At 40.7% G+C, this 16,819-nt stretch overlaps 1 protein-coding gene across 1 annotated transcript; it reads left to right on the top strand.

Moving 5' to 3' along the window:
- Positions 1–52: 52 nt before the first annotated feature.
- On the top strand, positions 53–12,865 carry ZWINT (ZW10 interacting kinetochore protein). The gene is made up of 10 exons (XM_087956707.1): positions 53–512; positions 2,432–2,531; positions 2,645–2,756; positions 4,163–4,329; positions 6,756–6,812; positions 6,932–7,083; positions 7,716–7,887; positions 7,970–8,109; positions 10,631–10,790; positions 11,530–12,865. The coding sequence occupies exons 1-10, from the start codon at positions 448–450 to the stop codon at positions 11,608–11,610; spliced, it is 1,206 nt and encodes a 401-aa protein (XP_087812833.1). The 5' UTR covers positions 53–447; the 3' UTR covers positions 11,611–12,865.
- The last annotated feature ends 3,954 nt before the right edge of the window (positions 12,866–16,819 follow it).

Here is a 16,819-nt window from a genome sequence, read left to right as displayed (position 1 = left end):
AACATGGAGAGCCAGTAATTCCATGCCCTTTTGACAGGGAGTAAACCAGATTCTTCCAAACAGATCTCCTCCTGAGGGATTCGACTAGGGCTAAGCACTTCCACCCAGCCTTTATGGGATTTGCAGTCCACAGTACATAGAGAACAGCTGATTGAGGAAGTCTGAAACTTAACGCATGCTTTGATTATATACAGCTGGGGACTTTAAAACTATACGTACAGCTGAGTTGTATGTAAAATGTGGTTTAGATCAGGGGTCTCCAACCTTGGTAACTTTTAAGACTTGTGGACTTCAACTCCCAGAATTCCTCAGCCAGCTTTGCTTGGTCTCCAGGGGCGGACCTATCTTCTGGGCGGGGCCTATTAGCCTTTCGAGCTCGGATTGGTGAGTTCGGCAGGACGCTCTGGGAAGAAGAGTCATTGAAAAAAAGGCGGGAAGTTCTAAACAATGAGTCGATCGTCCGTGGACGCTGCGGTTGGAGAAACGATGGAGGCGGAAGCGACAGCGGTGGAGTAAGTACACGTATCTCTTTCACGTGGAGATCGAATGACGGTTCCCTGTTTTCCTGCAGGGGGAGGAATTTTACCCGAAGTAGGGGAAAAAAATCAAAAGCAGTGCTATTGCAATCATGGCAATTTCAAGATGTGTGAGGTTCGGCTCCCAGAATTCCCAGCCAGGAATTCCCGGCTGACAATTCTGGGATTTGGAAATCCGTAGATCTTGAAGTTCCCAAAGTTGAGAAGCATTGATAAGCTTGCAGAAGAAAGACCGAAAGAGTTAGGCAACTTTAGGTTGTGGGCTTAGAGGGCTTCCGTTCTTCTATGTCTGGTTTCCATATATATACTCCTGCCGCATTTGGGAGCCTTCCTTCCTTAGTAAGATTATGGAGATTGGCACCGAAATATCGTTGGGATCACCTCCCTTAGATAAGGAGATATTGAAACTTCTAGCACCAGAATACAGATATGGAGTTTCGTAACTTTGATACTTGATGGAACTTTAAAAAAAACACTTCCTGTAGAAAAATAAAAATCCTGGGGTCTTGTGAATAATACTTCCTCCTATTTTTAGAACAGGAAGAATTCTTTAATATTCTTTGAATCTTTAAAATAATCCCGTTGCAGAAGAAAAAAAGCCAACATCTCCATTAAAATCTTTACAAAATTTCTTGCAGAAACTACTTTTTTTAAAAAAATCAAGCATCAGTTATATTAGGTTTATTTTGCTTCCATTACATTCATCTAATTAAATTAGTATAATTTAATCCTCTTAAAATTACAGCATTAATATTTTGGTATTCTCTTCTTGCAATAGCTTTGGGATTGTTAAGTGGCCTCAAAACTGTTTTTTCCACCTATTTTCACAATGAGATGCAGGTAGCATTTTGTAAAAATGAGAAACGCCACAATTATAAAGGAAAAGATCTCTTTGATTCTTCCAATCAGCAGTCTTCCAATATTTGAGGGGCTGTGACCAAGAAGAGGGGGTCAAGGTATTCTCCCAAGCACCTGAAGGCAGGACAAGAAGCAATATATGGAAATTTATCAAGGGAAGATTCAACTAAAAGAACTAAACAGAAATTTTCTGGCAATGAGATAAATTAATCTAAGAGATTAGATCACCATTTGTCCAGAATATCCTCTTGTGCAGGGAGTTGGAATAGAAGACCTCCAAAGTCCCTTTCAATTCTGATATTCTGTATTCTGATATTTTTCCAGTTGTTTGTGAAAAACAGTTTTAGCTACTGCATTTTTAAAAAAAATATGTTAATCCATTTTTTTTAATAGAGCGAGTCTGCCTCAGAAGCTGGCTGGGAGTTTCACAATGACATTGGGAATAAGGACAGACAAGTTTCCTTGTTGCATATGCTTAGTACATTGTGCAGTCACCGGATAGTGTAAATTATATTCTAGATTTTGCTTTCAGTTAGAATGTGGCAAGCGTGACATCTAATGCACGAGAACAGTAGTAGACAATCGGCATGGTTTTTCCCAGCTCTCTTTTTGACTTCCTCAGAGGTTCCTCTGGCCATAATTGCTGAAAACTAACAGCACATTTTCCTGCCATATTAATGCATGAGGACATATTACAGTTTTAAATCCTCAAGTAGATAAATCACAGAAATCCTGCCTCACCCACATATGTGATGAGGTGACATACACTATATGGCCTTTGTTTCCATATGTAAAGGATGGTGATTGTATAGAACAAGGGTCTTCAAACTTGGCAAGTTTAAGACTTGATTTCAGCTCCCAGAATTCTTGAGCTAACATGACTAGAGGAGGAATTCTGGGAGTTGAAGTCCACAGGTCTTCAAGCTGTCAAGTTTGAAGACCCCTGGTATAGAGAATCCCCATAGCAAATTTTTAAGAGATTTAAAGATTTGAAGTGACTATTTTCTTTATATCATTCATTTATATGTCCTCTTCAGGCTTCTATCTCAGATCAATGATATTTTAAAGTATGAGGATCAAACCACAAGTGAAATGAAATTGGAATTACCAGCCCAAGTCTTGGCTGAGCACACAGTGGTGAGTGATAGCCTCTTTTTCCTTTAAGATATTGTCTTCAGTTCTGGATGAATGACCGTGGCCAAGTTTCGTAAGGGCTAGTTCCATTCCCACTTTTGGAACATGTTTTCCAGAACACTAGGAAGACTCAGAAGTTGATGTACACCCAACTCCAAGTGCTTAAATTCCTTCTGGATTTTCTTGACTCTGCCCCTCGCATCCAGGATGCCTCTGACTCTACTGTTCGTGAGTATCCGGGCTCAGCAGATTGCATGCAGTGGGTGATGCAGATGTGGTCTGGATAAGAGTGTTTCTGTTTGACAATAGCATGTTAAAAATGAAGCCTTTCAAGACAATTTTGGAGGACTAGGAAAGGTTTTGAGCAAGTTGTGTGTACTTTTATTCAACTGTTGTGCGTTCACATATTATACATGTTGATTTAACCCTGACTAAATGAACATCCAATCCTTCCTGGAAGATTGGAAGCATGTCTGTGAGAAGATCCATTCTGGATCAGACGACAGGCTTCTCTCGTTCAAAATTTTGTTTCTTTGCCGGCCAGTCAAATCCTTTTGTGAAGTCCCAAGCAGTCAAGAAAGCAGTAGCATTCTACCCAGCAAACTGAGAAATGTACTGCTTCCGTTATCAGAAATATTTTATTTTTTTTATTTTATTTGTCAAGCAATTATAAGATAACAGGTATAAGTATAAACATAGTTATGGATACATGAAATGGATACATATAAGAAAAATAAAAAAGAAACAATAGGACAGGGACAGTAGGCACGTTGGTGCGCTTATGCACGCCCCCTACAGACCTCTTAGGAAAGGGGTGAGGTCAATAGTAGACAGTCTAAAGTTAATGTTTTTGGGGTTTGGGGAAGAAACCACAGAGTCAGGTAGAGTATTCCAGACATTGACCACTCTGTTGCTGAAGTCGTATTTTCTGCAGTCAGGTTTGGTGCGGTTTACCTTGAGTTTATATCTATTGTTTGCTCTTGTATTGTTATGGTTGAAGCTGAAGTATTCATTGACAGGTAGGACATTGCAATGTATAATTAATTTTATATACTATACTTAGATCGGACTGAAGGCGGCGTAGTTCTAGGTTTTCTAGGTCTAGAATTTCAAGTCTGGTGGCATAAGGTATTCTACAACGAGTAGAGGAGTGTAGAACTCTTCTTGTGAAATATTTCTAGACTTTCTCAACTGTGTTAATATCAGATACGTAATACGGGTTCCAGACTGATGAGCTGTATTCAAGTATTGGTCTAGCAAATGTTTTGTATGCCCTAGTTAGTAGTGTAATATTACCAGAGAAAAAGCTACGTAGGATTAGGTTAACAACTCTTAACGCCTTTTTGGCTATGTAGTTACAGTGGGCTCTAGCACTTAGGTCATTAGAAATGAGTACTCCAAGGTCCTTGACAGAGTTTGGATCATCAACAAGGTCTTGACTATTCAGCTTGTATTTTATTTTCTGATTTTTTTTTACGGAACTACATGACAGGCCTCAATAGCCCCATCTTGTTAAGAATGTTATTTTCCACCAATGTATCTCTCTTGGTTATGGGTAGTTTGAAAACCCCAGCTGACATCTGGATGCTCCTGAGCTACTTCAGTGCTCAAAAACAGATGGTGGTCTCTTGCAGGGAAAGAGATGGAAGAAGCCAAAAAGCAATGGAAGGCACTCAAAGCAGATTACCAGCAGCAGGTAGAGGCTATCAAGGGGGCTGTGCCTCAGATACTGGCCAAACAGGAGGAGGTACAGAGCCGGGCTCGGCTTTTGGAGGAGGCTCTGCAGCGCTACCAAGCAAAGGTTCTATTCTCACTTGCGAGTGATATGGGGGGGAGAGATGGTTGAGGTTCAAAGTGATGGTCAAATATTTTCCAGCACCCAAGATATCTAGAATATTTAAATATTGCACAACTTTATATCTATCTATCTATCTATCTATCTATCTATCTATCTATCTATCTATCTATCTATCTATCTATCTATCTATCCTGCTGTTCTGTTTAGATCCGTCTTTCTCAATTTCAGCCACTTTAAGATGTGTGAGCTTCAACTCCCAAAAGTTCCCAGCCAGGATAGCAATAGCACTTAGACTTATATACCACTTTACAGCCCTCTCTAAGCAGTTTACAGAGTCAGCCTATTGCCCCCAACAATCTGGGTCCTCATTTTACCCACCTTGGAAGGATGAAAGGCTGAGTCAACCTTGAGCCTGGTGGGATTTGAACTGCCAAATTGCAGGCAGCCAGTAGGCAGCAGAAGTAGGTTGCAGTACTGCACTCTAACTACTGCGCCACAGAGGCTCGGAGGATGCTGAGAACTGAGAAAACGTTGGTTTCAGTGAATACTTAAAGGTAATCTTCAAAGGACTGTGCTAATTAAAAGCAGCAATCTTTAAAATGGAGAGCAGAGCTGAACATGACAAGCCTGCCTGCCAATTTATTTCCATTGGAGCCTGTTAGGTCCGTTAACTTGAGCCTATACCCAACTGAATTCCATGGAGCATCCTTCTGGAGAAGCCTAGCTAGGATTGGGTTGCAGAGTCCCAACCGGCAATGGAAATGATTTGCTTATTATCAACGGGCTAGCCTTCACAAAAATGCCAGATTATATTTTATGCAGGTTTGACTAGTCGGAGAAAGAAGGTGAATGATTCAATTGTCTTTCTTGCCGGAAGCAGAAATAAAATCATGTGAGCCCATTAGATTACAGGCAGGTTCAGTTATGATGGGGTGAATGATGGGGTTTTTCTATATCTGCAGAACAATATGCATAATGCAGAGTTCCCCATCCTTTCCAGGTTTGTGGACTGTTGGGGGGGGGGATGGAGAAGGGATGGTTCCGATTGAGTGGTGAGTAAGTGTGCACGCACGGCGCAGCTCCATTTGCACAAGTGGCGGACAAGCACGCACCTGCTCCCATGAAAGTGTGCGCACGCATGCATTTTCCTGCTGCTCGCGCAAGTGGGGATGTGCATGCGCCCTTGCCCACCACTTCTGCGGCCCGATTCCAAATGGCTCAAGGCCCAATAATGATCCGTGGCCCAGAATATAACAGTATCTGAAGCAAAACATCTAGATTCAGTCCGTATCAACCTTGTGAGCCCTGGGCGAATACGCGGCAATATAATTTTAATAACTAATAATAAAAATAATAAGCCCTCAAGCTTCTTCTTTCTGCTATGTATTCAGGATAGACAGTGATTAATACTTACATGCATTTATATGTAAAGGTGTTGGTATATATGTGTATGTAGCATGTCTATATGTGTTTTATGTTTGTGTGCACTTTTGAGAGGAGGCAACAGAATTTCATTTTTATTGTGTGCCCACAGTAAAAAAAAAAAAAATGACAATAAAGGTTATCTTGTCCCAGCTGATTCTATTCATTCCATGGAGTCCTTGGTGGTCTCTAAGATTGGTTGTTTGCTTGCAGACACTTCATTACCCAACTAGCTAACATAATCAGTGCTGACACAGTGGTGGTACGCTATTGGTTTGGCCAAACCGGTAGTAAAAAAAGCCCCCGACAATCAGCTGAGAGGAGGAAAAAGGCATCAACCTGACAGGAGAAGGAAGAGAAAAGCACAGGATCGGCTCTGCCACCTGCCCCCTGCGCTTTTCTTTATCCTCTCAGCGGATTGGCATCGCAGGCCTCCGCTGGTGTGTGGAAAGCTGTTAGGTGCATGCGCGATCCCCAAACCGGTAGTGGAACAGATAGGATCCCACTGCTTGTGCTGACATCTTGTTATTCAGCTAGGAAACATTACCAGTTGCAGCCCTGACAGCGTTATCTAGTTAGGTCAGGGGTGGGCAAACTACGGCCCGCGGGCCACATCCGGCCCGTTGGTCTTTTTTAATCCGGCCCGCCGAAGATTGGTACAGAATTAAGGTTTGATTTGAATGATTGCATTCATTTGATTTTGACTTGTAATGACAGGCATTTCGACACCAGGTGGCGCATTAGGCGCAGTGACTTGATTTTGCGGAGATTTTGCAGTTTTTTTATATGTATCGTATCTTGTGCTGACCCGACCCGTCTGTCAAATTTTAAAAGTCAATGAGGCCCCCGAGCCAAAAAGTTTGCCCACCCCTGAGTTAGGTGGTGAAATCTCTGCAAGCAAACAGCCGTGGCTTGGAGGGCGTCAAGGACTCCGTAGTCCAACCCTGAGCAGTAGACGTTCTCTTCTATGGGATCTCCTTAATTCTAATTTTGTACTTCCTTGATAGAAAGAAGAGATAGAGGAAAAAGCAAGGAATGCCCAGAAGAGGCACCTGAAAGAACAGGTATGGCTGTTAAGATGAATTAACCGCATCACGGTTCTTTCAGAGCAGCCGGTGGAAACTCATTGGCTTGTTTTGGCTTCTTGTTGCGCCCGCACCCCCCGCTTCCTCCCCTCTCGCAGGAGCTCCTGAGAGAGCGACAGCAGGAACTAGAGCAACAGGTTGCCGAATTTCAGGGCAGGTTGCAGAAACAGCAGAAGGAATTGGAATGCTTGCAGGCAGAGGTTGGGGAACAAGAGAGCCAAGCCAGGATCTGGCAAGAGAAAATGCAGAGGTGAGGAGAGAGAAATGGGAGAGTTTAATGTCTATTCGCCAAACGAAAATTACAAATTCGAACAAGCAAAATAATTAAAAAAAAAAAAATGTGACAGGGATGATAGGCACGTTAGTGCACTTACACGTGCTATTCAACAAAAAAACAAAGTAGGGCATTGGTAATTGCAGATGTAAGAGGGATTTTCAGGGATGGTGAGGCAATGGGGCAAAAAAACGCACATCCTGGCAGAAAGGGAAATATGTGCATTATTTCATTGTTCATAGCCTTTACAGCTATTTTGGAGAAATCACTGCATACAATCTGAATTGCAGATAAAAGCGATAGGTGCTTGAAATTGTGGGAATGTTATCTACTTTCATTCCAGAAAGCCAGAGAAGTTGCTAGATAAGGCTCTGAGCTTTATTTTTGTAGTTATTTGTAACTGCTCAGTTAAACAAAATGGTGTAGCAGATTGCAAAGCTTGGATTTCTGTTTGTTTAAAAGTGTGTATGTGGGGGGGGGGCGGGGGGCGGAGAGAGAATCCACCTAAGCCCTCCACTCTGAATGATCTTAAGAATTAGCTTTTCTTTTTCTCCCTTGCCTATTGTGGACTTTGTGCTTTGATTATTTTATTATTTACTTATACCCAGGGTCTCTGATTTCCGATGCCTTTTGGAGAGTTTGCAAGGGGTGAAGGTGATCTGTGTCTCAGAGAATGACATGGAGGTGGAGCTGACTTCTCAACCCTATCCTGAGATTTCGGCCGGTCGTTGTCTGAAGTTGCATTTACACTGGGGGGAGGATGGCAACGTCACTTTGGAGGTGAGAAAAGCGGGAAGTGAGTTCTGCTGGATTTTAGGGCGCTCAGAACACCAGCCTGATCTTTCTCCCTTCTCCATATTAGAGTGGCAACCCTTCTTTCCTTCTCCCTGATGAAATTCCTCTGGGAACTTGCAGCACCATCAAAGGGGTCCTCTTGGAGTTGCAGCGCAGCTATTCCCAACAAGCACAGCTTTTGGCTGAGATCAAGATGCTGCAGAACTGGTGAGCACCTTCGTTTGTGTTGCTGCACAGGGCCCAAGGTGATCTAGGGAAGGTTCTGAGCGTTGCATGTTGGGAAAGGGGTAAGAGATAGCTCAGCCCTTGGATGTGATGAATTCTACATGGGGCTCCCCCCGAAGAGCATCTGGAAGCTTCAGTTGGTGCAAAATGCAGTGGCCCGCATGGTTTTTTTGCAGATCTTGTTGTGCACATGTATCACCTCTCCTGCGGGAACTGCATTGGTTGCCACTTTGCTTCTGGGTGCAATTCACGGTGCTGGTTGTCACTTTTAAAGCACTTCATCGCTTGAGACCAGGTTATCTGAGGGGACTGTCTCTTGCCGGTCACATCTACCCAACCACCAGAACGGGAAGGCAAGAAATACACCTGGTGGGACCCAGAAGAAGGGCCTTCTCCATGGTGGCTCCCTCTCTCTGGAACATCATTCCCCCCGAGATTAGAATGGCCCCCACTCTAATACTCTTCCGGAAAGTGCTGAAGACGTTGCTCTGCCAGAGGGCCTGAGGAACCCAGAGTGGGATGGAGCCCATTAAATTGTATAAATGTTGGGATGGGAGTGAGTTATATAATTTTATTATTATTTTTCTTTTTCTTTTTATATGATGTTTTTATATTTGTGTAAGCCGCCTTGAGTCACCCTGGGCGAATAGGCAGCAATATAAGTTTTCTAAAATAAAATAAAACATAAATTACAGCTTTATTCCTAGCTAAGCTTGTAGCAGGTTTTAGTTTCATCCCCAGGGGTTCTCTACTTAAAAAGTGTTGGGTACAAGATTGAGAGTGAAGCTCTGCCTTCTTCCAGAAATGTGTTTTATTAATTATTTATTAGATGTTTACCCCAACTTTATTATTACTTTAATAAATAAGGCAGCAAACATATATAATACTATCTCCTATTTTCCCCACAACAACAACCCTGTGAGGTGAGAATACGTGACTGGGTCAAGTCACCCAGCTGGGTTTCATGTCTCTATGGCAGGATTAGAACTCGCAGTCTCCTGATTTCTAGGTCAACACCTTAATCACTACAGCAAACTGGCTTATGGCAAATGCTCCTAGATATTCTAGATAAAAATGGATATTCTGCCTTTTTTTTTTTTTTTTACAAAATGGCCCCAGAGAAAGTCACTGACTCTACCTCTCATAAAACACACACAGTTCAAGTGACTGAGGTTAATATCTTCCTTCTGCCTAAAAACAAAGTGTGGAAGAAAATAATTGGTTTCAAATCAAGGATACAGAACTTTCATCAATAGTAAGGGTTAAGGTAATGAAGATTTAATAGCTGACCAGCTGCTGTAAGGCTGTATTCCAAGATGACGAACTGAGAATGAGTCAGCTGCTTTAAGAAGCTGTCTATATCAGGGAGGCCATTTTGTCCTCTTTTTTTTCAAGGTCCTCTTTTTCTTATTCTTTGTGACTCTCCAGGTCCCTGTGGCCGCTTATTGTGCAGCCTCACGTTTTCAGTTGGGTTTGAAAGACTTGGGAGAAACAGTCTGGTCTGGCTGTTAAGGTAGTGGGCTAGAAACCAGGAGAACGTGATTCTAGTCCTGCCTTGGGTGGGCCCAGAACCAGGTAGGTAGCCTTTGGGTCAATCCCTCTTCCTCAGCCCAGGAAGAAGAAGGTGAAGGCAAACCACTTCCGAAATACTAGAAAATTGCAGGGATTAATCCAGGTAGTCGCCTGGCATCAAGACTGACTTGAAGGTGCATAACTCTATAATATAATAATATAATATAATTAATATAATATAATATAATATAATATAATATAATATAATATAATATAATTAATATAATTAATATAATTAATATAATTATAATTATAATATAATATAATAATATAATATAATAATATAATATAATAATATAATATAATATAATATAATATAATATAATATAATATAATATAATATAATATAATATAATATAATATAATATAATATAATATAAACTTGAGGACTCCTGGCATAGGCCCAATCCCATACAGGTAATCCTCGACTTACAGTAGTTCATTTAGTGACCATATAATGGCACTGAAAAAAATGATCTATGACCATTTGAACACGACCGTTGCAGAATCGCCTTGATCACATGATCACCATTCAAACACTTGGCAATTGACTCCTATTTATAACGGTTGCAATATCCTGGGATCACCGGATCACCCTTTTTTTGACCTTCTGACAAGCAAAGTCAATGGGGAAGCCAGATTCACTTAACAACGGTGTTACTAACTTAAACAACGGCAGGGATTCACTTAACTGTGGCAAGAAAGATCGTAAAATGGGGCAGAACTCACTTAACTGTCTTGCTTAGCAACCAAAAAAAATGGTGCTCAGTTATGGTCGTAAGCCGAGGACTACCTGTACTTTGAGAATTGCAGTCATGTATGTTTGCTGTCATGCCATTCTCATGAGGCATGCTATGCTAAGCAGAGACACCCCGCCCTTTCCCTCATTCTCTCTGATATTTGAACCTTTTCTCCTCTCTCCCCTCCCCAGTTTTGCAATTGATTGGCAGCCGGAGAAGAGGCTGCTCCATTACTTGAAGCCTTCATCAACTTGCAGCCTCTACGTGGAATCAGGATACCCAGACAATGGGCAGGTTCGTCTTCTTTCAATAAAGACTCAACAAGGCACAGTTGATGTGACTTCCTACAAGGTTAGTACTCGGCTGTCACAGCTTTACCTTCTGGCAAAGGATCTCAAGGCCTTTAAACTTGGCCTGGAAATAGATTTAAACTTCTCAAAAGTTAAAGAGATATTTCAGAAATGTCATGGTGAGGTTGAATGCCACACAGCCTCACCCATTCAAGATTCTTTTGCTTCTGTCTCTGTTGAGGGTGATTCTCCTTGCCTCTTAGTTGCCCATCATTCAAAAGAAACAAATCGAGCCCAGAAACCAAGGAGGGGATTGAAATAACAGCTATTAGTGATGTTAAGATGCTGAGATTTTTTTTTTTAAAGACAGTGATAATTCACTGGGACGAAGAAACCATAACATTCTTGGTCTTGCTGAACTTAAAAAAAAAAAAGACATAGCAGCCTTTGCAACACTGTCTGGGTCTGCTTGTCACTGTGTTTCCCCAACATCTGAAGGAACACTAATTTCCCACTCCTGCCTCAGGCAATTCCATTTCTATTTTCTGGTTTTATTTTTAGATCTTGCCTTAGCACTTTTAGAAGGAAGCCCCAGATCACAGAGCTCTGAAATACGGCTATATAAGAGCTCAAGGAGGGCTACATATTTTCTATTTAAGCAGTAACAACATGCTGTGAATGGTCCACCTTGCAGAAAAGAGGACATTTATTCATGTGCCCAGATATAAAACTTCAGTTTTAGGATTTCCTATGTTCTTTTATTCTTCACGCCTGACTTCTAAATCTCTTCTTTCTTGCAGCCCCCACAGGAAAAACCTTCACTGATAAATTGGCTGGTGTACCTAAGTACCATGGACTTCAATACTCCCTTCCCGACCTAAAAAGCTACTACTGCCTGTGTCCATATAATGTGATGAAATCAAGGCCACATCTCTAGTTTAGGCCTCTTTCTGGTATCTTTGGAAGAAGAAGGAAGTTGAATTTAACTGGGACAGCTTGTGTGTGTGTGTGTGTGTGCGCGCGCGCGCGCGCGCGCAAATGTATGTTTGTATGTTGTGTTTGGGGCCACTTCAGCCTCTACTTCCCTCCCCTTTGGCTTGCTTTGAATTGAGCTTCCAGTTCTCCTCTTTGAGTTCTTCTACTTTCCTGTTACTCTTATATAGTTTTATGGCTGTTTGAGTGTTACTCACTTATTGCATCTCCACATTGTTGAACTTTTAAAATGTTTTGATCAATAAAATATTCCTTGGAGGTTTCTAGCTCTCATTTATCTGATGGACTTAATTGTAAGACAAAGTTTGTTTCATTATCTTGTAATTCCTCTCTCTTTTGTTTCAAACAGTTGCTGATAATAAATAATTTTTTTCCACCCATGTTTATGTGGAGCACATTACAAGCTCGGGGAATGTAAACTAACCAAAGTAAGATTTTTATGCATATCTGATCCCTTATGATATACAAATTACTGCTGGAATCTCCCTTGAAGATGATTCTACTGCAGTTCACAAGAGAAAAGCCAAAAAGCACAGTTTATTTAGATGCCGAATAAAGATGGAACTGAATAAAGATAGAATCTGATGTTAGAGCTTGTCAGTCTTTCATGCAAAAAGCATGAAAATGTTACATGAAAAAACAATAAATGAATGGAAAGTTATGTTATTGGTATCAACAAAAATATAAATTCATAATAATTGGTGTGGCACCATTCTCATTGCTATGTCACATTTTGCAGAAAAGTTATGGAATATAATCGCACATACCCCCTCGTAATTTTGAATTATTTTGATGCAATTTTGACCTGAAGCTGTATCTTGGAATCTGGAGCTAATTAATACTCGGGACTTAATTTTCCTTTATTGGTGACCCAGTTCTGGTAAAATTTAGTTACTTTCATTTCTGAGGCTTCCTCTTTGTAGACCAATGTAAGATATAATTTCAATTCTCATTGGTAGATTTCTAATAAATATTCATACTTTAAAAACAATTGTCTGGGATTGCTAACATCCCCCAAAATTCTGAAACTGATGTAATTTGATAACTATAAATGCTCAAACCTATATAAATATGAAAACTTTACAGTTGTGTAAATATGAATACATAATTTGACAAATGGAAATAAAAATATTTTTTAAATAATATCACTAGGTTATTGCTTCATTCAGATAGGTTAACACTTGGTCTTTCTAGCAATTTGTTGGAAGCGAAGTTCAGCCTCTTGCCATGTGGTGGCAGTATTGCACCACAGTTCTGCATGAAATTCATCCTCTTGAGGGCTCGTGGTGTGAGGTGCTGCTGAGTTTTACTTTACCCAGAGCTGGGTTTTACTTTGTTTCTTTTTCTGCTCTCTGTAATTGGAAGGCTGAGTAAACAGGAAAGGGTATCTTACCTCAAGTGATTAGGGGATGGGAACCCAGGGAATGACATGGCTGGAACAGTGTGCCCCTTAGGATTAAGTTTACCCCCACTTGCTTGGCATTTGGAAAACGAGAAGACAACTCTCTTTTTGAAGAGACTTGTGTCAGAGGAGGTCTTCAGTTAGACTGTTTTTATGGTAATTCTATGGTTGATTTTGATTGCATACTGTAAGTTACCTCAAGAATCGCTAAATAGTAAAGTGGCATAAGTAACCACCTTTCTTCTGGTTAGAAGGCCAACTTTGACTTGTCATCCAATGAAGTCTTCTCACCTTTTCAAACTTAGCTGAGGGTTTAATTTCTCGGTGATAAAACGGCTGACGGTTATGGAAACAGGAAGCAGACACAGACTGTCCAGCTTCACAAAAGAGTCAAATTACCTGCTCCTTGTGTCAGAAAAAGCAAGTGGAAATGGATAAGAGTTTGGTGGTCCTAAATCACCTCCATGTAATTGGTGGTCCTAAATTTCCTCCATGCTTCAGTTGAAAGGGTGTTTGGTGGTTGTAACGGTCCTTTTCCTAAGATGTAATATTAAGCAGAGCTGGCTGGGGAATTCTGGGAGTTGAAGTCCTCCAGGCTTAAAGTTGCCACAGTTGGAGACCCCTGCTCTAGAGAAGGGATAGTTGTGGGTGACTTCTAGATTAGGGGTGGGGAAACTATGGTCCTTTTATGACTTGTGGACTTCAACCTCTGTCCTAGATTTATCTGAGTCACATTGGTGGCTTCACATCTGTTGCTTTTTAAGTGGATTCCCATCACAAATGCTGCATTTGAAGTCTGGCACTGGGAACTAGTCTAATGGCTATCAGTATTTCCCTCATTGTTAATCAAAAAGATGGCAGATTTTCTCGTCTTCCAAATTATGCTTGTTTCTCAATTATACTTCCAACATGATTGGCATTTGAACTGAAAGACAGGATGCAAATCAAGTAAATAATAATGATTTAGCAGACTTGAATGTTCATCCAGTTACACCTGAGAGAAGCTACTATTCAATCTGACTGCAATTAAGCTTGCTTTTATGTTTATTTTTCCTTTTTTTTTTTTTTAAAAAAAGATGTATTGGGGGGTTGCTACCCTCACAACAATTATTAGCTTGATGAGAAGTTTTGGAAAGTCTAAATGAGCAGTTTCTGCTTAGATCACACAATGAAATATTCAAGTATGCCATAAAAACCTTCAGGATCCTCCTTAGGATGACTAGGGGAAGGACCATGGAAATGATTGATAAGAGTAGTAAAAGAGAACTGGGTGTCATTGGAGGTGTTCCTGTCACATTTTAATTTCTTTTCGTTTTGTAAGCTCTAGTGAACCATAGAGCATTTCCAAGGGGGGTGGGGGAAACACTTCATAAAATTAAATTCACAACTTTTAGCACTCCGTTAGCAATGCTGTTACAATGAGCTTTAGAACATAAATGGTTAGAGATGAGTACACCTAGGTCCTTAACAAAATGAGGGTCATCTCCTAGAACCTAGATCAGGGGTCCGCAAACTTGGCAACTTTAAGACTTGTGGACTTCAACTCCAGAATTTTCCAGCCAGTTGACTGGAGAATTCTGGGAGTTGAAGTCCACAAGTCTTAAAGTTTCCACGTTTGGAGACTTGACCTAGCTCAATACCATCTAACTTACACTTTATATTCTAGTTTTGTTTTCCAATATGTAAAACAACTTTTCTTCACTGAAATTTGAAGTTGCCAAGTGGATGACCATTCAAAAACGTGATCGTTGTCATTTTGCAAAGCAAGTGAATTTTCACTAACATTAAAGAATTTCACATAAATCAGCAAAGAGAACACAAGTCGTGGGATTCGATTTTTTTTACTACCGGTTCTGTGGGCGTGGCAGGGGAAGGATACTGTAAAATCTCCAGTCAAGAGGTAGTATTTGGTATTTGCCAATTCTCCAAACTAAAAATTTCTGCTACCAGTTCTCCAGAACTAGTCAGAACCTGTTGAATACCACCTCTGACACAAGTATTTTATGTTGATCACATAAGTCATTTATGTAAATCAGGAGAAGATCCTCCTAGGACACTGCCCTGAGGAATGCCACTGTTAACTGATACCAGATCAGACATTGAGTTGCCTATTTTAACTAACTGCAGATTTTCTCTCTCCCCCTCCCACCTTCTGTCTCTTTTCGGTCCATAGTCCTTGCTGTTCCATCGTTTCCTGGAGGCCAGCACTGAGTCTCCATTTTGTGGTTCTTTCAACTCCTGTTAACAGCCTTCTAGAACATGCCCAGGCTACTAACCTTTGAGTCTTTTCTGTCATAACAAAAAGACATTCTCCAGAGCTGCTTTCATGTCCTCAGAGCTGCTACAGTTTGTTCTTCCACTCATCATTTTATGCTTCCTCATAATGGCCAAAGCCTTTTATTTTAGAACATGCTTGCGTATTTTAGAACTAATTTTAGCGTTAAAAGGACATTGGAAGGTGCTTGGTGAACCCTTATGCCTTTTATATGTTCTCTAGTCCCTGGGATTGAGCAGAAATGTAATTAATTTTACAATGTCTGAGGAGTGGGAGTACTTTAAAATCAAGTTTGTATTCATCGGAAAGAACAGCTGTGTAGCTGTTTCTCACCATGAAATGCTATTTTTTTTAATGCCCAGGAAGGATATCAGCCAAGAGGGCAAGAGGAAACTTCCGTGGATTATGGCAGTATAGCTTCACGTCTGCCTAAAAAGCCACAGAGAGTTGGCTCTCTTGACTTTGGATGGGATTTAGAGTCTATCACCTAGTCCTAGAAGGTGACCAATCTTGCATTTGCAGATTGTTTTCATACACAGAAGCATCTGCTTGCTCACCAGAATCATTTTTCGGTGAACCTTTTAAGCCAGTTTAAGGCAATTGATCTGTTCATGTGACTACCATCTTCATTGTGGAGATTGCCAGGAACTTCTGGGTGATATATGGCTTCACCCAAGGCATAGAGATCGGATGAGAGTGATGTGGAATCCTGGACAAAGATCATGGTGAGGTTGTAACATGGGAATAAACCCTGTGTTATCATTTTGCACCCTGTCCATTTTCAGTTGAGATTGATGGTTCCTATTGACTTTCAGGGGAGAAGACCTGGATCTTTTTCCTGCAGAAACATCTTTCGTTCTCCCCTCAAGGCATTTTTGGTTTACATCATCTTAAGTTGTTAGAGGAAAAATGTGCCTCAGCCATTTGCCTCTCACAATGTTAGGCTAGAGGCTCAGCCTTACTGGTGACATAAATAGAGTTTTTCTTGTCAATTTACCTCACATTGTTATTGTGGGGAAAAATTGGAGGAGGGAGAACTGTGTAAATCACCTTAAACCCCTGGAGGAAATGGGATATAAATCCAATCCAGTAACTAATCATTTTATTTGAGGAGATTCAAGTTGACAAGAGTGCCATTTGTTTTCTTTTTTCCCCCTCTATCCCTCTGACTACAAAGAAAACATTCCTCATGACCTTCCTTTCAAATGATAAAATAGTAATGGATGCTAAATTATAAATACCTCTCATATCAGAGGTGCTCTTGAGATTTTGATAATGTGCAACCTTTAGAACTATAACTGAATCATCTTCATCAACTATAACTGAAACTAATCAGATAAAATGGGGTGATTAGAACAATAAATAAAACATATAATTGAACTGGTTTTCAGTCCTACATTTTTGTCCCCCCCCCCCCTCA

Source organism: Notechis scutatus, chromosome 2 (assembly GCF_049901735.1).
Source record: "Notechis scutatus isolate UNSWTSFEM ecotype Mainland chromosome 2, rNotScu1.2, whole genome shotgun sequence".
In the NCBI taxonomy this organism is placed as follows: Eukaryota; Metazoa; Chordata; class Lepidosauria; order Squamata; family Elapidae; genus Notechis; species Notechis scutatus.
The sequence above is the reverse complement of the archived record's forward strand: the minus strand, read 5'-3'. Positions and strand labels throughout refer to the sequence as shown.